This window comes from Elgaria multicarinata, chromosome 11, assembly GCF_023053635.1.
Source record: "Elgaria multicarinata webbii isolate HBS135686 ecotype San Diego chromosome 11, rElgMul1.1.pri, whole genome shotgun sequence".
NCBI lineage: Eukaryota > Metazoa > Chordata > Lepidosauria > Squamata > Anguidae > Elgaria > Elgaria multicarinata.
This window is the reverse complement of record NC_086181.1, coordinates 19,465,313-19,487,195: the sequence shown is the minus strand read 5'-3', so window position 1 is coordinate 19,487,195 and position 21,883 is coordinate 19,465,313. Positions and strand designations below refer to the sequence as shown.

The 21,883-nt window shown below is 42.6% G+C and overlaps 1 protein-coding gene across 1 annotated transcript; it reads right to left on the bottom strand.

Moving 5' to 3' along the window:
• Positions 1-14,835: 14,835 nt before the first annotated feature.
• LOC134406545 (epididymal sperm-binding protein 1-like) lies at positions 14,836-19,762 on the bottom strand. Its single transcript, XM_063138020.1, has 3 exons — positions 19,418-19,762; positions 18,053-18,199; positions 14,836-15,062 (listed from the first exon to the last, which is right to left on the bottom strand). The coding sequence occupies exons 1-3, from the start codon at positions 19,482-19,484 to the stop codon at positions 14,839-14,841; spliced, it is 438 nt and encodes a 145-aa protein (XP_062994090.1). The 5' UTR covers positions 19,485-19,762; the 3' UTR covers positions 14,836-14,838.
• Positions 19,763-21,883: the final 2,121 nt, after the last annotated feature.

Below are 21,883 nucleotides of genomic sequence, written 5' to 3'. Positions count from 1 at the left end.
CAAGCTCATGCCTGCAGAGATCAAATAAATGTAACTTTAGATTGGTGGAAATTATTCTGGAAGTTCTTCTCATTTTCTCCTATAAGCATTTTGTTAGTTACAGTGGGGAAGCACATAGAAAACAAGACAGCGGTAGACAGAGGCAGAGGGAAGGGGGGGGGGTTTCAGTGCGACCTCACAAGTTACAAATCACAGAGTTGAACAATAGTGGATGTCTTGAGCAAGCAAGTCAGGTCCATTTTAGGAAAGATAAATGGATTAGGACTGGCCAAGTGCTTCCAGAGTCCCCCTGTCTTCTGAAGAGTTCACAGAAGCATGTTCATCACTCAGTGATTTATACTAGATGATGACCTTTTGGAACAAAACAGCCATCACAAATCAAATACCTCTAATAGAGTTTTATGTTTCAATGAAGACAATTCACAATTTTGGCTAAAATCAGAAGTGTGTATGACTCTATTCAGACAACATGCTAAGCCACGGTGGTTAAACATTTTGAGCTAAACATTATAGCTTAACATGTCATATGAATCATTCCTAACCATGGTGCCTACATAACCACAGTTTAAACACACCCACTAATCATTTACTACAAAAAGGTTAGTGGCCTTACCATGGCTTAGTGTGTTGTCTAAACAGGCCCTATGAAAAATGTCTATTATATCAAGACCCAGAATGGTCCCCATAGTAAAGATGTGTTGGTACAAAGGTATGGACTGGAAAATAATGTAAGGCTGCAATCCTATAGCCACTTATTTGGGAGTAAGCCTTATTGGATTCAATGAGAGTTATATCTAGATTGATATGTATAGGACATAAATATAATTTCACTAACTGGTCTTCCTTTTGAGGATTGGCCAAATGTCCATTTAGCTGCATGGCTTGGCCATCCACTCTTTTTCCTTCTGCATTGACTACAAGAATAGGGTGGGATCTAAATTAAGCAGGTTGAACTTAGGCCCCATCTACATCAATGGGAGTTAAGCCAGTTCAGCTAATGTAATCTGGATCCAACCCATAGTACAGACATATGGAAAATAATAGTATAGAAATAAGAGCAGATTTTCATATTTAGAAATGTGCCCCTTGAACTTAAGAAACTAGTTACACAGTTCTGTGGATCCTAACTTAAATGTCTTATAAATAGTTGTAGCTCTGATGTTCTGTGGTCCTTTCTGCTCTCCAGAAAGATGTCCACAGTTGCAAATGGCAATGGGAAATATTGCCATTTCCCATCATGTTTTTCATGTCACATTCTACACACTTTAGAAATTTAGTGTTTCACGTTATTGGAATATAAATTAAAATAAGAAGGTCAGGAATACAAGAGAAAGGGAAGGCATTAAGTCATTGTACAGGCACAGTGAGCATCCCATTCCTCAAGAAACTTCATAATGGGCCCATTCAAAAGATGCCTTAAACCATGACTTTAACCATGGTGAAAAAGGCTTTTTGCTTTATTCACTGTGGTTAAAGCCATGGTTTAAGGTGTCTTCCGAACGGGGCCACTCAGTTGTTCAGAAAAGAAAGTGAGAGGAAGGGAGAGAGGAAAGTATTGCCTTCAGCTGCAGTTTTTGTTCCAGCAGCATTGGAGCATATAGAGCCCCCCCCCCTTTTTATTGACTTATGTTGGCAGCATGCTCATTGGTATTATGAATACTTTTGCTATTGGTCAGCCTAGAGATGTAATACATACATATATTCACACATACATGCCTCTGCTTTTTCTTCTGTGTTAATAGCACATAAATAGCTCATGAGAGGTCAGAAACGTTCCCCAAATCCTAGCCTTTAGGACTTGCATCTGCTTTTTCACAGGAGTACTTAGTTACTTAGGGCACAATCCTGTGCATTAAAAAAAAATGGGAATGCTGGGAGTTGTAGGACTCTTTTTTGTTTGTCTAAACATGCACAGTATTGCATCCTAATTTACAGAAGGCGTAATCTTGTGAAATACAATTTCTTCCTCCTATTACCCAATTCCTATTGCCTAATATCATAGACTTTGGTCTTCATAATCAGGTTGCCTTCCCCTGATTCTCTTCTAGGACTGTTATATCATCTGTACAAGCAGAAATAACATGTTCAGAAGGAACATTTATTTATTTATTTATTTATTTATTACATTTTTATACCGCCCAATAGCCGAAGCTCTCTGGGCGGTTCACAAAAATTAAAACCATAATAAAACAACCAACAGTCTAAAAACACAAATACAAAATACAATATAAAAAGTGATAAGGTAGACTGAGCGCTTGTGACTGGCCCAAGGTTACCCAGTAAGTTTTGTGATGAGTGGGCATTTCAACTCGGGGCTCCATAGTCAAAATCCATGACTACACCATGATGGATCTCATTCTCCACGATCCCATTCATTCTCTCTCTCCTCCCAAAATTGGTGTTAATCTGTGGACATGGGATTGAAGATAAGAGCCAGAACATGCATGGAAAATTCTTCCAAATCTAGCTTTCAAAAATGAAAGGTGCATTGTTGTTGTTTTTTAAAAAAACACCCCACCGTTTCCTCATATTGTATACTGCCGCCATGGTGCTAGAATCCATCTTACCTTATCTGTTATACCTCTCTTCTGGACACAGCCTCCAGAAAGCACACTTGTATCAACTTCACTTCTTTTCTATATTATATAGTTCATCAGAATGACTCTCCTGATTCATTGCTTCTCTCTTTTCCCTCAGGGACCTCACAGTCTCCTTTGACATATGTTTCAGAGCAAGTATTTTAAGACTACAGCAGCAGGCTACTGGCAAGCTTTGTTCTAGAGCCTTGGGACAGCAGCTAAATGTCTGACTCTGGAGAAAATCAGCAGGGTTGTTTGTTTGTTTTCACTCTAAAGAACTCCAGTTGAGCCAAGATTAGAAAAATTCAACAAGGATACCTTTCCTCCAGGTAATTTATTTATTTATTTATTTAAGGATTTTTATGCCGCCATTCAGCCAAAAAAGGCTCTCATGGCGGCTTACAAACGTATTTCTTGACAGTCCCTGCCCACAGGCTTACAATCTAAAAGACATGACACAAAAGGAAAGGGGATTGGGAGGGAGGAGGAGGAGGGGGGAAAGGAAAGCAAATTCAGGCACTACAATCTTAGTTGGAAAGTTCAGCAGTTACAGTTGGTAGCAGGAGGGAGGGGGCTCTCAGCTGGAGCTGGACCCAGGCCCGATGGAGAGGTGCCTGGCTGCTGCTTCCTCCCTCACTGGTGGCCTCTGCAGAGAAATGACTCATACTTGCATACAGAAAGAGCCAGCTTCATGTATTATATTCATTGCTCTGTGTAGGAATACATCTCTCATCTGCTCCTATGATGAGGGAACAAGTGTGTAAAAAAACCTATTTGTTTCAGAATTGCTGAAAAAGTGGCTCTGTGGGTGCACCAGTGTGTACATTTGCACTGCTTCTTCTAGAATTCTTTGTTTTGGGGGCAAGATTACTTGGGACACTTATGAAAATGGGTAATATGCAAATGCTATGCTGATGACCATGATGTGAATTTTTAAACTCACTCAGATATGTTCTGTTAAATAATTAACCTTCATTACCAAATGCAATCCATGCTAAACCTCCTGCCACTGAGGTCCTTCATGGTGGCATTCCGTTCATCTCAGAATGGCCAGTAGGGCCTCCTCTGAGGATTGTAGTTGACATCCGGGTGTTTATAAGGGAAGGTGGTCTGCTAGGTATGCTGGTCCCAAGCTGTTTAGGGCTTTGTAGGATAACAGCATAACCTTGTAGGGGGCTCAGTGACTAACAGGCATTCAGTGCAGTTCTTTTAATACAGGTTTTATATGAACAGAGCTAGGTGTCCACATGAGCACCCTAGCTGCTGTGTTCTGGACTAGCTGCAGCTTCTGAACCACACACATGGGTAGCCTCGCATAGATCATGTTACAGTAGTCTAGCCATGAGGTTACCAGTGCATGAATGACCATGGCTATCCCTTTCCAGGAATGGGTATAGTTGGTGTACCATAATGGGTGCTCTGGGCCACCGAGGTCACCTGGGCCTCCAGTGATAAAGATGGATCCAGGAGCACCCCCAAACTACAGACCTGCTCCTCCAGAGGGCGTGCAACCCCAGCCTTCCTGACCATTGGCCACATTGTCTGGGGATGATGGGAATTGAAGTCCAAAACATACGGAGAGTACATGTTGGGGAAGGCTGTCTTAGTGGAGTGTGCCCTTGGTTGCATATCAGGAAATACTTCTGAAATGTAATAGTAGGCAGCTGAAGGAAGGTGTGAAATTTCATTCTAATATGTGGAGAATGAAAATTTAAGATGAACGTAGATACCAGACAAGTATCTAATTAGGAAGTTCTTCAAGGACATTCTGTCATTTAGGTTACTTGGGAATAGGGATGGATGAATCTGTCAATTTTGGCTTGGGTGCTGTTTTCACGGTGCCAGGTTGGCACCACCTCGCCAGCAAACTCCACACTCTTGCTGGTGTGTGGCAGCTACTTGTCTTAACAAAAGGAGGCAGCACAGGCTTTCCTGCAGCCATTAGGCTCACTGGGGCCTTACCTAGGCCTACTTGATAGCCTGCGATGGAGGGAAGATCTCGCGTTGTGTTTATCATGAGATCCCTCCTCTGTTTACATGTGATAGGTGATGTCCCTAGGAGAGGCGTCATGCCCGCCATTTTTTAAAAAAAATTAAAGGGGCAGCAGCACATGAACACTCGTGCGCAAATGGTAATTTTTTAAATTTAAAGTACTTCCCCTGCTACCCACCTACACCCAATGGGCGCAGTGCTCCTGAGGAGCGCTGCGCCTCATATGCAGCTCCCGGCTCCTCACGAGGAATCACATGGAGCTGGGTCAACCCGCAGCGCCTGGCCACATGTTCCGCTGTCTCGGGCTCAGCCAGGGATCGCGGAAAAACCGGGGCCAAAGTGGAGGGCGAGATCCTAGGGCAAGGGAGGAATCATCCCTCCCTGATCCCAGGATCCCCTGTGTGTCATGGTCACCCCAGGATAAATCCCCATCTAGCTATGGCCTGGGACTGCCCCTTCTAGCTCCCGCAGCTTCCGGCATTCAATTGGAGGTCACCTTCCACCCAGGAATACCCCTGGAGTGGCTTCAAGGGAGTACAGTCTGCTGGAAGAGCTGGACTGACCTCCTTCTGGCTGGAAAAGTCAGGGCAAGTCCCTGACTTTTCACCATGCATCTTTGCCTCTTTGCCTTGGGGTGGCTTCAAATCTGCAGCTATGTCATCTAACTGATGCAGAGCGGATTTGGAGCCACACCGGGGCAAAGAGGCAAAGATGCATGGTGAAAAGTCAGGGACTTGCCCTGACTTTTCCAGCCAGAAGGAGGTCAGTCCAGCTCTTCCAGCAGACTGTACTCCCTTGAAGCCACTCCAGGGGTATTCCTGGGTGGAAGGTGACCTCCAATTGAATGCCGGAAGCTGCGGGAGCTAGAAGGGGCAGTCCCAGGCCATAGCTAGATGGGGATTTATCCTGGGGTGACCATGACACACAGGGGATCCTGGGATCAGGGAGGTGTCAAGACAACCCTTTGGATCATCCATAAACATAAGAATTGTTCCCATCTTAAGTTTGGCTTGTCTCGAAGTTTGAGAATTTTGTTTGTTTTAATTTTGCATGGAAATTGAGCACATGTCTAGGAATGCATCCATTTTTAACATATTCTTTTGCCTCACATAACATTTTTGCAAGCCATTTTCATAATATGAGGTATTTTTGGAAGATTTGCACTAGTATGTGCATTTTTATGTTTGGTTTAGGTATTGTTCAAAGGTGTGAAATTTCTCTCCCATCCCTACCTGAGTGTCCCCTTGAACACAGTGTGACTTACATGTGATTCATAAAATTTTGCTATTTGTCACTAAAAAATAGAGCTAAGGATAGGACTAGTGTGGTGTTATGGCTGGATTGTGGGATTAGAGCTGGAGAAATCTGAGTTCAAATCCTGGCTCGGCTATGACTCCCAGTGATTGGCCTTGGGTCTGTCAATCCTTCTTAGCCTAACCAAACTCACAGTGGCCCTGTTCAGAAGATACCTTAAACCACAGCTTTAACCATGGTGGTTAAGCGAGAAAAACAGGCTGTGTTCAGAAGACACCTTAAACCACAGCTTTAACCACGGTGTATAAGGCTTTTTGCTTTTCTGGCTTAACCACCATGGTTAAAGCCATGGTTTAAGGTGTCTTCTGAATGGAGCCAGTGTAGTTATGAAAATGAAATGGGATATCCCGGAGCTCCTTCGATGAAGGCTGAAATATAAATTTGACAGACAGCAACTTGTAAATCACCTTAACAGTATCTACTGCCAAAAAAGTGTAAAAGAAAATGAAGACATTTATTCAGGGGCCAGAAAAAGGCTTTGCATATCCTTCATGTGTTTTTATTAGTTCAGTTTTTGTATGGTTATCAGTTAAACATTGTTACATCACTAATAACATATACTTCTATACATTGTACTATCTGGATACAGTTTATCCTATATATAATAGCCAGTTCCTTTGTCCAGACAAAAATATCTCAAAGACTAGAAGGCTGACAGTTTGCATGCAGGTAGCCCCTGACCCGCAAGGGTACAGGAATACTTGGTGACCAAAAATTCTCACAGGGGTCCCCAAAAAGGGGGCGGGTCCGAAAAAATCTGAAATTGCAAAAGGAGTCTTTTCCATTGTCGTAAAGAGTTCATACTTTGTATTCATTGACTCCCTTTTAAGAAAACCTACTTGGGCAGTTTGGAATCAAGAATTCACTAGGGGGGGCAGAATGGGGGGTGGGCTTCCAAAACAAATGAACAAAAAATTCTCAAAGACTAGAAGGCCTAGGAAGCTGCAAGTCTGCATGCAGGTAGCCCCTGACCCACATGGGTGCAGGAATACTTGGTGGCTGAAAATTCCCATGGAGGTCCCAATAAAGGGGGCTTTCCGGAAAAAAATCTGAAATTGCAAAAGAGCCGCAAAAATGATCGCCTTTTCTATCATCATCCTACAAATGCCAATGGGACACATTAAATGGCCATAAATAAAGCCATTGATTTTTCAACAGGTATCACGCTAGTCTTAATATAAAATACCTGGGCCTTGACAAGATTCCACTGAAAACCATGGGTTTAAAGGTAGTTATAACTAACATTTTCCATTGGATTGGCTTACTCACAACTCATTTTAGATGAATATGGGGTTTTGGCTGCTAAACATCTACACACACACTATTTTTTTAAAAAAAATCATTTTCTTTTCTTTAGTTGAATAAAATAGTTGTTCATCCATGTTCACACTTGTCAACATTTTCACTATCCAAATCCTCATATTGGTCTTATTTACTTAGGATTCTAGCAGAAATAAATGGGGAATCAATGAAATTATCTCACTGAGATCCCATAATATCTTTTAATAGACAAGAGAATACAATCTCTGGCTCATAAGGAAAAATAAAATTTATTACATCTTATCCCCCCCCCCTTTTTTTTTTAAATGCTCCGATATTAATCTAACATTTCCACCAGCTGTTCATGAAGTTTGCCCCATTTTCATGGCTTGTCCGGTAGCACTAGCTCCATCGTTTAGCTTAGTGGATGTAAAATGAATTTGATATTCAAATCACAATGCAACACAGAATGTGCAGGGCTTCACTGATTTCCAATCAGCCTTAATCCTCTTAAATTTTGAAAGGTAAGAGGCTAAACTGTTTCACAGGGGGAATACAGCCCACAAGAGATCTCCTTTACTGGAGATGTTTAAACAGAAGCTGGGCCACAATCTGTCAGAGATGCTGCAGTTGCCAAATTCCTGCACTCAGCAGGTAGTTGGACTTGATGACTTTCCACGTCTAAAATGTATGAGCAAAGCAGGTAATGAGAGATTAGATATCCTTCCCGGGATGTTCACATGACTGGATTCTGAAGTCCAAGCTGCCCTTTGGATTCCAGGTAAATATGCCTCCTTGTTCCAAAATTGGCTCTTGAAATTTGCTCAAGCCCTCTGGCTTGGAAATGTTGAGAAACGGATAGTCACTTCAGCAGTAGCTCCATTATTTCTACGTTTACAATAAAGACCAGGAAGGGAGGGAAGGAGATCACCCTAAGCCATATTGCAAAGCCAAGCACTTTGTTGCCTATGGCACATTACCACTGTAATCCTAGGCATGCTTTACTCACAACTAAGGCCCTTCAAATATAATAAAGGAGGCTATTTTAAGTACATTTTAAAAATTGTAGCCCAAGCCAGCAATATCTATGATGGCCTTCATTCTATGTTGTGTTAACATCTGTGGAACAATAACAACAATGGCAACATCCTCTAATATAAATGTTCCACACAGGCAAAAAGTAAAAGAGCTTCAAGAGAATGAGGGTAGTGATGGAGCAAAAAATTACCTGAGCCGGCAAGGGCAGCAGATGCCCCTGCATCTGGCCCTTCTGGGCCCTGACGGATGTGCCAGGCAGATTTACACCTCATCACATCTGAAGGACAAAGGGGGTTCTGCCCAGACCTGTACATGCCCCTTTTCCTTGCTTTCCCCTGATGCATTAATGAAAGCCACCAATAAGGCAGAGGGGGGAAATTGTATTGAAGAGCAGCCACCCTCCCTCCAGGGAGTTTTAAAGGCCCTAAATGAGGCAGGTTGTTCAACTGTCATTTCTGGATCTCTTTCATGGTTTTCGTCTTTAATATGATATTTTTTCTGGATGTTTCGTAGCCTTTTCTGATCGCCTTCCAGCCTGCTCAAAGCAGTGAGCAATGGGGATCTATGGTGAGGGGAAAAAAACAAGTGTTAGATACTTTATGTATTTATTTATATTGTCTCTTAGCTCCAATAAATAAAAAATAGAGATAATTTTGGATCATGTTTAGAGATGGGGGGAAACCTATCCATTAGAAGCCACCAGTTTGTGGAAGTACATGTTTTGGGTGGGGAGAGAGCTCACCCACTATGAGGCAGAGGGAAGTAGCCACCTCAAGGTTGCAGAATCTGTGCACCACTGCAAAACAGTTATTTAATTTGTTATTTTATTTTATTTAGAAAGACACTGCCAAGAAGCCTATTTTCTTTTTGTGCTCCAAGTGTGTGTAAGACTCCATTTCACCAGGCCTGGACTGGAACGTAGTGATGTTACTATTATTATTAATAATATTTATTTATAAAGCACCATCAATTTTCATGTCGCTGTACTACCTGTCTGTTTGTTTTCTCAATTGAACTGAATATTCTCGGCTGCATTCTGGTGGGAATTTTCACCTTTCCCTATGGGGTTTGGGAATGCTGTGCCAGCCAGCCTGTGATTGGCAAACAGAGATCTTTTTTGAGTTGTCACAGATTAAGCATAAAAAACACAGTATCTTGATGTCTTTGTCCTTATGCTTCATCTTGCTTTCAGGCTTGTGATTCTTTGGATCTTGGATTGGGCTCTGTCCTATCGGAAGACCTGTACTTAGATAACGGTAGGGCAGATCTAGGTATTTCTCTGTTATTTTTGCCTGAGGTATTGTTTGCAAAGGTTACTCTGATTTCTATATGCCTTTTCATTCCCCTCACCCTATGTAAATAAGCTGAATCTTGACCTCAAGGGCTGTGAGTGCTAGAGTGGCCAGATGCAAAAGAGGGCAGGGCTGCTGCAGCTTTGTTGTGATGAAGAGGGAATTTCACCAGGTGCTACATGCATATAAATGACACTTGCTGAAATTCCCTTTTCTATACTACAGTTAAATATACATGAGCCCTGTCCTCCTTTCTATATGGTTGCTCATATATCCCTATTAACTGGTAAGTTTTTAAGATAATCAGCCTAGCTGTAATTTCATTCTCCTTTCCATTTTGTAATACAAGAGGATATAGAGCAAATATTAAAATAAAATCTATTGTATATTGCAGGGAGGATCAGGTGCTGATAGCACTTAGATATTCAAAGCTTTGAAATGGGGATCTGTCACCTTGAGGAGTTACACTAAAGAGATAGTCCATGAGGAGCAACCTCTCCATTACTTTGTACTAACAGGATGGTTGTATGAACTGCGTTTGGTGGGATCCATTTGACATAACCCTTTCAGATGCAGGGTCCCCATTCACTGCTGTACTCTTCCACCTGCACTTATTCCTTTATGAAATATGCACAGCTTGGAGATAAGAAATTTGGAGCAGTCACTCCTCATAGCTGGAGGACACTGAAAACAGGGGTAGACAATTCACTAATTAATTCAGTACTTTGTGATCACTAAGTGGATTGGAACGACTGCTCTTCAAAATTCGCACTTTTCATAATTTTACAATGGAGTTCTCTGGTCAAAAAAGGTGTAAAAAAATATGCATTTGGAGAAAATAATGTTCAAATGTGCATTATATTTAGTGATGGGCAACCTTACCCTGAGTGAATTCATGATTTACTCAGAAAGTAATGAATTTGTCCATGTGAACTTGGATGAGTGTCCTCCTTTATTACAAAAATCTTGTTTTGTGTCGTTGTGTACATGCAGTATTAAGGTGCACCTTGGTTTGGAATTGCATAGTGTGGTATGATGTCTTGTATCACCATGTCATGTGCCCCCTTTCTGAACGTTTGTTTTCATGTGGCGTAACTGCTTGATTATGCCGTGCGATGTTTACTCGCCATCTTCAATTATCAGTATGAAGATGCACCTGAATAGTCCTCTTCCTCCTTCTCCTCCTCCTCTTCAGAACCAGAGATATGGAAGCAATGGCAATGCAGAAGTCTGCATTGAAAACGCCTAAGGAGTCTGTTTCAAGTCAGTTTCTTGGGGAGGGGTCTTGGTGGTAGAAAGACTGAAAATTCACAGGGTGGTGGAATCTGTGTACTACTTTACTGTGCATGCTTCAAAGCTTGAAATTTATTTATTTATTTATTTATTTATTTATTTATTACACTTATATACAGCCCCATAGCTGAAGCTCTCTGAGCTGTTTACAACAGTTAAAAAACGGGCAATGCCCAACTGAAAGTTTGGGTGTGAAGCCGGCTGTTGCGTTTGGGGAGGAGCGAAATAAACACTCCTGCCCAGCAACAGGGCCACGTGCAAACCGGGGTGGGGCTGCTATATATAAGCAGCCCTCACCAAGCCTCGGCCTCCTTTGTTGGAATCCTGGAACGGATCCTGGTTATGTTTCCATTGATTTGTTAATTGCTGAGGAGCTGGAGGAACAGAAGACTCAGCAGAAAACTTAAAGGTCAACTTTACACCTGGACATTGAGTGTCATAATTGAATAATTGGTAAACTGATTGTCTTCAATTAAGGGTTGCAAGAAGTTGCATCAGTGTACAGGTAGTCTATAAAAAAGTAAATGTATTTCCATGTACATGTATCACTCTGAATGTATCACTCAGAGCTGTGAGCTGTATTGACTGACCGTTTGTAAGTATTTGTTATCTGTGATTGCCATAACTAAATTATATTTTTATATGCCAGTAAAGGTTTGTTTAAACCAATTCAAATCTCAGTCTTAATTAGTGTCTTTGCTGACTTGGCTGGAAACCGCTGTAATATTCTGCTACAAAGTTATTGGCCAGAAGCCTAGTCTGTGCAATAACTAATGAGGTTGGAAAATCTCCCATAAACCTCAATCATAAAACCTCAACATCCTTCTGGTCGATGACCCACTCTCCCTCTCTCTTCTAGTATGGGACTAGCCAGTCGCTCCCTTTGGAGGTGGGGGCTGAGTAGGAATTTTTCCCTATGGGGTTTTTGCCTACTCCATACTGGAGGTATTAGGAAGGAGGGTGAATAAATAGGTTAATCTGTGGCAGGGATGTGCGGGCATTGGATTGTTTAGATAGGGACGGTAAGCGCACTGGCACCCGTTTTGGGTGATCAGCATATCCAGATGGCCTGCTCCGCGGGGCTCCGGGGCTCACGTGTCAGGAGTTGGTGTGCCTTTGGAGACCCCCCTGTTTCACCTACTTGCTGTCGTTATGGCAGCGAGCGGGGGTGGAATAGGGCCGTATCCCCACACTTAATAAGTGACTGATAAGGGAGGAGCCGGGGGTCCAGCTTCTTCCTTGCAGTGTGGCTTGCCCATAACAACAGGCCAGGGGGCCTAAGCCAGTAAATGATTCCCGCACAGTCACCTGAAAATCCAGGGAGGGATGTTCTACCAAATTATAAATAAAGAGGCCCAAGTTGAATCCAACATATGTGTCTGTGTCTTATTTATGCTTCCTCCTCCAACACGCATTAAAAAGTATACAAAATTTTTAAAACTATCAGAAACATAAAAACAACAGTATAAAAACAACAGTATCCATTTAAAAACAACAATTCTGGGATCCATTAAAAACAAACTTAACATTGTTAAATGCTGTTAAAATGCTGTTAAATGTTAAAATGTTAAAATGCCTGGGAGAAGAGAAAAGTCTTGACCTGGTGCCGAAAAGATAACTATGTTGGCGCCAGGTGAGCCTCATCGGGGAGATCATTCCACAGTCGGGGGGCCACCACGAAGAAGGCCCTCTCCCTTGTTGCCATCCTCCAATTCTGAACTTAATAGCAAATTCATAATACATCAATCTAGGCTTACTAAAAAGCTGAGCATTTTGAATGGAACAGTTTCAACCAACGAGCTGACGAATTACAAAATTTGGTATCACGAAAGTATTAGGGAAAATACTTGCAAAAGTGTGCATATTAGGCAAAAATGTATACAAAATATTAGGGGAAATGTGCACAACAATGTTTAACAACTTGCATGCAGACTTTTTAAATATATATATCAAGGATTAGGATGAACTGAATTTAAGAATGGAAAAATAAGAAACTAAATGAACATGAAATTGACAGATCTATCCATCTCTTTCTGAAAGCACACCAGACTTTTCCATTCTTCTCTGAAACGTCCTTACCTGAAGGTTCACAGTGAGTCCTTTTTTAATGCACATCGTAGTGTGGCTTTTCAGCAAGTACTAAAATAGCAAGCAAGAGAATAGTAAATAAGAGTTCTCCAAAGGGAGTTCATAACTACAAATCATGTTCAGCCCTTACCATCTTGATATGCCAAACCTGAAAGCAAATTCATGGTCAATGGATTGCAATGGATCATAAGAGAGAAAGAAATCTATCATTCAATATTCAGGACTGTACAACCTATGATTTGTCAAGCTGAATGGGACCCATATAATGTGAACTGGCACATGCTTGACAAAACCGCAGTTCTGTTTTCCTGGAGAAACAGGTTACACCTAGCTTGATAGATCCCAATTTATGCAAGTCTGCCAACATCAGAACCTCCCATGGTATTTTTCTTCCTATAATAAAGGGTTATAAATGTCAACATTTCTTTAATTACCCCAAATCCAACAACTATGATCTGGAAGGAAGGAAAGGAACCTCTCATGCAAGCACTGAGTCATTACTGACTCTTGGAGGGACACCAGCTTTCACTGATGTTTTCTTGGCAGGCCTTATAGCGGGGTGGTTTGCCGTTGCCTTCCCCGGCCATTATTACCTTTCCCCCAGCTAACTGGGTACTTATTTTACCGACCTCGGGAGGATGGAAGGCTGAGTCGACCCGAGCCAGCTGCCTGAGAACCAGCTTCCACTGGGATCAAACTCAGCCGTGGGGAGAGTTTCAGCTGCAGAAATTGCTGCTTTACCGCTCTGTGCCACACGAGGCTCATATAACTAACCAGATCTGGAAATCCTAGGTTAATCCAAGCCCTCTGCAGCTAATCCTATGTAAGATCTACATGCAAGGAGGGGGAGCTGGGATAATTTTCAGGGTTCTGAATTATGGAGAACACCTTCACAGATATAGGAGAACCTCCCCTCCACCACGTCACCCTCCGTATGATGGAGGGGGAGGAGTTTGCACAATGGTCCCTGCTTCCCTTTCTCACATACAGTGCTTCCACAGGATTAGGGTGCTTGAAAAGGACTCCACATGCACCAATATCTAGAAATATTTAGTGTGAAGGTTATAAATACAAGTTTGGATCCAGAGGAGCTTCCTTCAAATGAGGTCTAAGCTAAAATAATAGTGGGGTGGGGGAGAACAGAAGGCAGATTTGATCACAAAGCTGTGAAAGGAATACAGAAGGCATATTTGCCCTCAGTCTTTCTTGTTCTCCCCTCACAGGGCAGTTGGTATTGTGTTGGAGAAGGAAACAGTCCCATCATCTGACCATGTTACTCCGCTTCTGAAATCTCTTCACTGGCTTCCAATTCACTTCAGAATCCACTATAAACTTCTCCTGTTAACCTTCAAAGCTTTTCACGGTCTAGCTCCTTCCTATCTCTCCTCTCTCATCTCACACTATTGCCCCGCTCGTGCTCTTCGCTCCTCTGATGCCATGTTTCTCGCCTGCCCAAGGGCCTCTACTTCCCTTGCTATGCTTCGCCCATTTTCTTCTGCTGCCCCTTACGCCTGGAATGCTCTTCCAGAACATTTGAGAACTACAAGTTCAATCGCAGCTTTTAAAGCTCAACTAAAAACTTTTCTTTTTCTTAAAGCTTTTAAAACTTGATGTTGTGCAGACTTTATACTGTTAGTTTTACCCTACCCTGTGCCTGCTTACCCTACCCTGTGCCTGTTGGCATTCTCTTCCCCTCTTTATTGTTTTACTATGATTTTATTAGATTGTAAGCCTATGCGGCACAGTCTTGCTATTTACTGTTTTACTCTGTACAGCACCATGTACATTGATGGTGCTATATAAATAAATAATAATAATAATAAATAATAATAAATAATAATAAATAATAATAAATCATCATCATCATCATCATCATCATCATCATCATCTTGCTTCCTTCCTCCCCACCCCTTCCCTGATACATGTATCAGTAGACCTGGAGTTATATTCTGCTGCTTGTTGCTTTGGTTTACCTGAACCCTCAGTTGAGTAGTGCAAAAGCCTCTATATCAAGGGCCTGATAGTTATGGGCAAACTTACTGGTATCAGCACAGTAGCTCCATTCCCTGTCTTTGTCATAATTGCTTGTTGTAGCACACCAAAACAGCCTGGGCTTTACATTCTCATCTGTACAGGTATAGAACTTCCGGCCCTTGTAAACAAAGGGAAACACGCAGGGCTTTCCATTGGTGTTCCCACCATGCTCTGTTGCGAGGAAAGAAAGGCACAATAGATGAACGTTTATGGCCCCAGCCTAACAGATTACTTGAAAACATTGAAACAAATGGGTTTAAGCATATTACATCTGTGCTGAATTATGGCTGTAATCTTTCATTGATGGCTTAGCATAGCCATTAGAACACATTTATTTATATTTTTCAAACATGTTTAATTATTTAAAAAAATATTGTAATTGTTTATTGGAAATGTCTGTCCTATCTTCCCTCCAGAGAGTTTAGGATGACCTGCATAGTTCTCCCACAACTCATGTAATTGTCACAGTGGCCCTACATTATTCTGACTCATCCACTGCATTATGCTGACTAACCACTACAGTATGCTGATCCATCCTCCCCTCTAAAATTTCCCAATTTCAAGGGAGGAGCACTCGGGTGGTGCTATATGGTCCCCCCGCCATCTGGTCCTTCATGGGGTTGTTGATGTCAGGGGATGTGGCCATGTTCCCTGACATCATTCTGTCACCAGTTGAAGCACCAGTTAGAGCTCCTCCAGCCGACCCTTTGAATAGGGATCTGCCTCCAGTATGCTTGGACTTTCAAATGATTGGAGTGGGGATTTCCTCAATTGGGAGGTGGAGGAGCACACAAGGGAATCCCCACTTGATCAGAGAAAACAATGGGAATTCATCCCCTACCTGGTCTCATGGGGGGGGGGTAGGGGGGGGCCTTAGCCAAGGCCCCATAGGCCTGATGAACTGGTCTGGAGATTCTCCATTCCTGCCCTAATTGGTGCCGGTCATGTTGTGATGGTCAAACACAAGGACCCCACAGGGGCAATCAAGGCTTGAGGGGATCTATTGTGGCAAAAATTAAAGGCAGAAAAAGGGTGAAACACCTATGCTGCTTTCTTGGAAATCACCCTTTCCCGAAGCTAATTCTCCATTAAAAAAACCAGCCAGCAGAGTTTCTGATGCATTCATTTGCATGGGACATGTAGATTGGTCCTTAATCTAGTTGGCTTCAAGGAAGGCATAGTTCTCACAAAAATAATGATGAGATGGTAAGCCATTTTCAAACTGCAGGTGCATGAAATATGACACAAGTTTTCTCAATACCACAATGGGGGGAAAATCCCTGCCCTTCAAACACAAGTATGTCACAGGAAAAGCTGGACTCACAGCCCTTCTCACTGTCATTTAGTTGTCTACATGCAGGAGATATTTGTTTCTATATGGAGGAACATGCTTTCATTTGAACCTTCTTACCCTCACTTCATTCTGACTGGCATCTAGGAATGGGTTCATTTGCTGTTTGTGAGGATTAGAACTGAGTGTCTGAGTTTAGTACTAATACATGTTCAACATAAATTTTAAAGCGGATATTTATCTGGGGATCTCCCTTACTCTTCCATCTGTATGCTAATTCACATCTGGCAGGAAGCGTAAAATTTACTATCAGTTCCTGATCTCTGTATTAGTAATGTATTTTGTAAAGATGGAGAAATCTTTTCAAAATGTAAGAACATAAGAATACCATGCTGGATCAAACCGAGGGTCCATCTAGTCCAGCACTCTGTTCACCCACCAGCTGATGACCAGGGACCAACAAAGCAGGACATGGTGCAACAGCACCCTCCCACCCATGTTCCCCAGCAGCTGGTGCACACAGACTTACTGCCTCCAATACTGGAGGTAGCGTATAACCATCAGGGCCAGTAGACACTGTTAGCCTTCTCCTCCAGCAATTTATCCAACCCCCTTTTAAAGCCATCCAGATTGGCGACCATCACTACATCTTGTGGTAGTGAATTCCATAATTTAACTATGTCTTGATTCCTATAATCTAAAGCAAACATTTAAACTCTAAAAAGATAAAACCACATCATATCCTACAACCAACATAAATGCCAAAAATGGAGGACAGTTCTGTTCCTTCACAATTCTGAAACTTTGCTATATACATATCACTTCTTTTATAGTGATGCACAATATTTTCACAACACTGTTGTTTTTCACACTCAATTGGAAATAGGCTCTGTGTTAATACAATTCTGAAGTACCTTTTGTGGGGCAGGGGGTTGTCTGTTGTCAGTGGAACAGTGGTAGCAAGGTTGGGGAGAAATGTCAAACTGGTAGGAGGATTTCAATTCTACGCATTCTTGGGCATAAGTGCTGTTGAATTCAGGATCTACTTCAAGTAAATAAACAATGCCCATTCTGTCGTGCCAGGCAAAGCCTAGGCAAGGGGAGGGATTTGTGGGCGGAGCAAGTGGGAGACTGGCCATCTTGCATTGGGCAGGAATTCGCGCCCTTTTGGACTGGGAGGGGACTTGACCAGATATAAGCTGGTCACTTACCCCTGGGAGACCCTCTTCCTCGGTTCTGCGGCTCCCTCCCTCCCTCCCTGTAGACAGTGTGAGCTAGCTGGTCGCCATTAGGGGGCTGAGTAGGAATTTTTTGCTCACGCTCTGAATTGGACATGAGTTGTTTCGCCTACTCCACACTGTAAGACAGTCTGGGAGCATAACTAGGCGAATCTGGCTGCGATCTAATTTGGTCACATCTAATTCATGGCAGGTAGGGACGGGCATCCAGAGGGAACTGAATGGCGAGCATTCACAGGCATTGTTACAATGATAGGTGGTTCCCGAGGGCTCCCAGTGTTGAGCCCTGTGGCCAGGCTGGGGGATAAGGACCATCTATGAGGCCGACCTCTCTCACCCACCTTGAGCCCAAGGGGCATGGGTTGGGGGTGACAAGGGAAGGTCTCCCTACCCCATCAGGGGATGGACAGCAGGGCGGCGAAAAGTAGAGCGCCACCCGCTGTGCCAAGAAAGCTCACACCTCCGCATAGAAGGTCTGCTTGCAGGCTTGACTGGATGCCCGACAGGAACCCTTTGCAGATCTTGAATAAAAGTGCCCCAGTTTAAATCCAATATGCTGTGTTGTCTCTTATTTCTTGCGTCCGCACCCACAAAACTTCTCCTCTTTGAGATTTTCCAATCTTGGTTAGTACCTGTCTCATAGCAACGCTTCCACCTGTGGTTTTTGTCATAACTACTAGTTGTGGCACACCACAACCAGTCCATCTTGGATCGATCTTTGGTGCAGGTAGAATATGTCTTGTTTTTATAGATAAATGGGAAGACACAGGCTGAAAAGTCTGAAGGAACAAAAGAGGAAGTCAGGAAACAGGTCATTGCAATTTAAATCTGGTAACACATACCATGTTAATTTATTTTCCACCACGTTGTTGTTTACAAAAAGAGTAGTAAGTGGGTGTACAAGAGTTCTTTGAATTTCAGATAATAAAGCATTTTTGAAACTGAACTTGGACTTCAGAATGATAAACGTGTAAGTGCTACCCACAGAAGGATTTTCCCTTCTTCTTCAAAAACTGGGACATATACTCAAAATTTCCAAAGTGGCAGCTGTTATTTGGAAGAAAACAAGAACAACAAGAACAACAACAACTTGTCCTTAGAATTAATTAATATTGGAGCTGCAGGTCAACAAGTGGCTTTTTGTACACGAATCATTTTCAAACAAGCAGCATCAAACACATTTGCCGAAAGGCACTGGTTCGCTTATGCAAATTGGAGCTTTCTGCCCCCATGAAGAAGCAGTGGCTGTACACCACTAAGTTTAGAGTAAAGATAGAAATATGAAAATGACTTTAGAATGATCAAGGATTCCATCTTCATGCTCAAGGTGTCCCTAAACCTCAAAGCTCTAGAGCAAGGGTGTTGAACCTCAGGCCTATGGGGCAAATCTGACCATCCAGGAATCCCCAGAAGGCCACATCAAATTCATAGAATCATAGAAAAGTTTAGGGTTAGGGTAAACTGCACAATGAAGCATATGGATCTATCTGCTGCCAAAGAAAAGGAAGTAGAATATAAATCCCAAATGGGATTTTTCTCATTCCATCTATTATCTCTACGCTCCAGCTAAAACAACTTTATGCTATTCCTAACACAGAAGGAACTGGAATATTACAAAATCCATAATCCACTCCTAAAGTCCCTTTGCTTTCTCCCAAATCAATGAGTTCACGTTCTCTCTAATTTAGCTGGCAGCCTGATAGCTGGGAGTAAGTCCAACTGAACTCAATGGGACCTACTCCTGTGTAGATCTACATAGGATTGCACTGCTAGGCTGCAATCCTAAATACACATTAGGAAATAAGACTTGTTGAATCCAATAGGATTTGCTTCTGGGGAAACATGCGTAGGTTAGCACTGCACATTTCCAAACATCTATATTCTTTCTGAAAAGGAGCTTCCAGTTTAAAGATAATCAAGCAGACATGTAGCAAATGGAGGGGAAGAGAGGGTTGTCCCTGTTGCAAAGTGATCTGAAGGCAGAAGGAAGATCTTACCTAGAAATGCTGCAATGGAGGGCAACAGGACGCAGGTACAGAGTAGGAGTTGGGTGATGGACCACATAGTCGCTGATCACTTCAGAGTTTGAAAGATCCTGTGCTTTCTCATGGAGTTCTCTGTGGGACAGTCTCCACACACCCTTAATTAGGATTGCAACACACTCATAGCTACTCAGAGAGCTCACACATAATTATGGCACGTATACCAGCTAAGGGAATTGCATTTACCACATACTGGGACTGAAGACACAAGAGGTGCGGCTGCACCAAGCAACTATTTTACCTCAGTCTAGGCCACAGAAGTCTAGACCCCAAGTTTTTCCTATGATTTTGTTTCTACACAGCTTTGGTACTGGTTTCCCCATACAGAGCCCTTCTGAAATCAAGCTAATAATTAAAGCTACGTCTGAGTAAGCCATTGCTATCTGCCAAATCCCAGAAGGAATGGCGTAGCTTCAGAAACATCTGTGTCATTCTGAATGGCTGTTCCCCAAAAACGTGTTACGTTCCTGACAAACCTGTTCTCACCTGTTCTCACCCTCCAGCATTTCTGAAAATAATTAGCAATGCCCAAACATGTAACTAATCCAAATTGGTTGGAAGAACATTATTCCCTTGAGAGAAATTCAATACCACTCCATGTTTGGAACAAGCTCAAAACAATTAGGTGTAAACCCAGTTCCCTCAATACGTACTGGGATGAGGGCTTGATTCAGTTCTCAGTACCTCCTAGTAAAAAGGAAGGGAAGTTCAGGAAAGAAAACAACATAGGAGATTTGCAGATGCTGTTGAAGACAGGTCTGGAAATAAAACAGGGTTTGCAAAAGTCTATGATTTTCAGTCACTGGGGCCGGATCTACACTATTGCTTTAAAGCGCTTTATAACAGTTTTATAGCGCTTTAAAGCAGTTAAAGCACTTTATAACTGTTATAAAGCACTTTAAAGCAGTAGTGTAGATCCGGCCTGGTAATTAAGCTTGTTTGCATGCAGCCAATTGAGTCCTGTGTTACGATAGCAGTTCTTGCTAATCTTGTTGGTCTACTTGAGCAAGAATAAACTAATTACCACCATTGCTCTTCCTTTAGGGCTGCTCCATATGCATTATGTTTCTAGGTCTATGTTCAAAACATGTACACCTACGAACATTTAATAGGAATGTGGCAAAACATGTGAATTATATAGATACATGGCAGGGAGAACTGGCTGAGTGAACATGTAATATGCCACAAAATATGTGAAGAGGCCCTTACTATTGTGATACTTGGTTGTGGATGTGCACAAATAGGAGACAATTGGGCATGTCTTTAGTTTGTTTATTTATTTGATACCTCACTTTCTACCAAAAATGGCACTCAAGGCAATAGACAAGCAATTTAAAATAGATTGAAACAATAAACACAGCAAAATACAATCAAATTATAACAAAGAAGAAATTTAAATTTGAAGTAGATTTCAAAGCTCCTCCTCAAGTGAAAACTTGGAGGAACTTCTTCTAGTGAAGCAAAATATTTTTTGGTAAGACAAGCCACAGCAACAAAGGGGGCGTTACTTTTCACAGTATATACCAAGGCTGAGGTTTCTTGCTATAAAAAAAGATTTTCAGGGACATTTTCTGAACCATTCCCCAATTCCAGAGGGAACTTGTTTCTCATTATTTGCATATGCCAATTTGGGCATAATGGAAGGTCAGATAACAAATAAGCAGGTCAAACCTGACCGCATAGCAATCCTGTCAACATTCCTGTCCCTCACCCATAACTTACTTATCAGTGCAGTTCTGTATTCAACAATTCACCTGGTTGCCATAGGCAACAAGGAATTTCATGCTGGTAAGTGAGTGGGAGGAATGGATGGAGGAGGAATGGATATCATTCTTAGTTTCTATGCTGGCTGAGGAGGAAGGGAAACCTGTCTAGCCTGACCATACCCACCGGAAAAGTCTGGACCCCTCAGGGAAAAGAAGGCCAACTGGAATTGAGGGCCAACTCACTGGTAAAACAGGGGCACCTGGCCTGCAGTTGAGTTGGCCTTCTTTTCCCTGTCGGCCGGGCCTTCTTCCCCAGGTAATTGGAAGTCTCGTGAGATTTTCGGCTAGACTTCCCAGCCGAGATCTCGCGAGATTTAGAGTGCACTGAAGACTCAGCCGGCTGGCTGCTTCTGCGCTGCCACAGCAGCAGCAGCAATAGGAGGTGAGGCGGATAATGATGACCAGCAGCACCAAGAAGGTAGGTGGCCAGGAGTGCGGCCATCCTCCACCCCATCTTCAGGTGTGGGCCGGGGGCGGCTCAGTTGTCCAGCCCGGGTGACTGGGCATGGACCAGCAGCACGGCCATCCTATTTATTTATTTATTTATTTATTTATTACATTTCTATACTGCCCAATAGCCAGAGGTCTTTTTCCCCCTTCATGTGGGAGCTGCAGGTGTGTGTTTCTGGCTTTCTCTGCCTGTGGCCTCGTTGTG

What these genes read in the sequence shown, in the direction of transcription:
- LOC134406545 (XM_063138020.1), bottom strand. Translation starts at nt 19,484, where the DNA reads ATGTGGTCCATCACCCAACTCCTACTCTGTACCTGCGTCCTGTTGCCC. An exon ending in CTCCATTGCAGCATTTCTAG is followed by an intron (nt 18,200 to 19,417) that starts GTAAGATCTTCC and finishes TTGTTCCTTCAG; the next exon opens with ACTTTTCAGCCTGTGTCTTC. An exon ending in GAAGCGTTGCTATGAGACAG is followed by an intron (nt 15,063 to 18,052) that starts GTACTAACCAAG and finishes TCCTCGCAACAG; the next exon opens with AGCATGGTGGGAACACCAAT.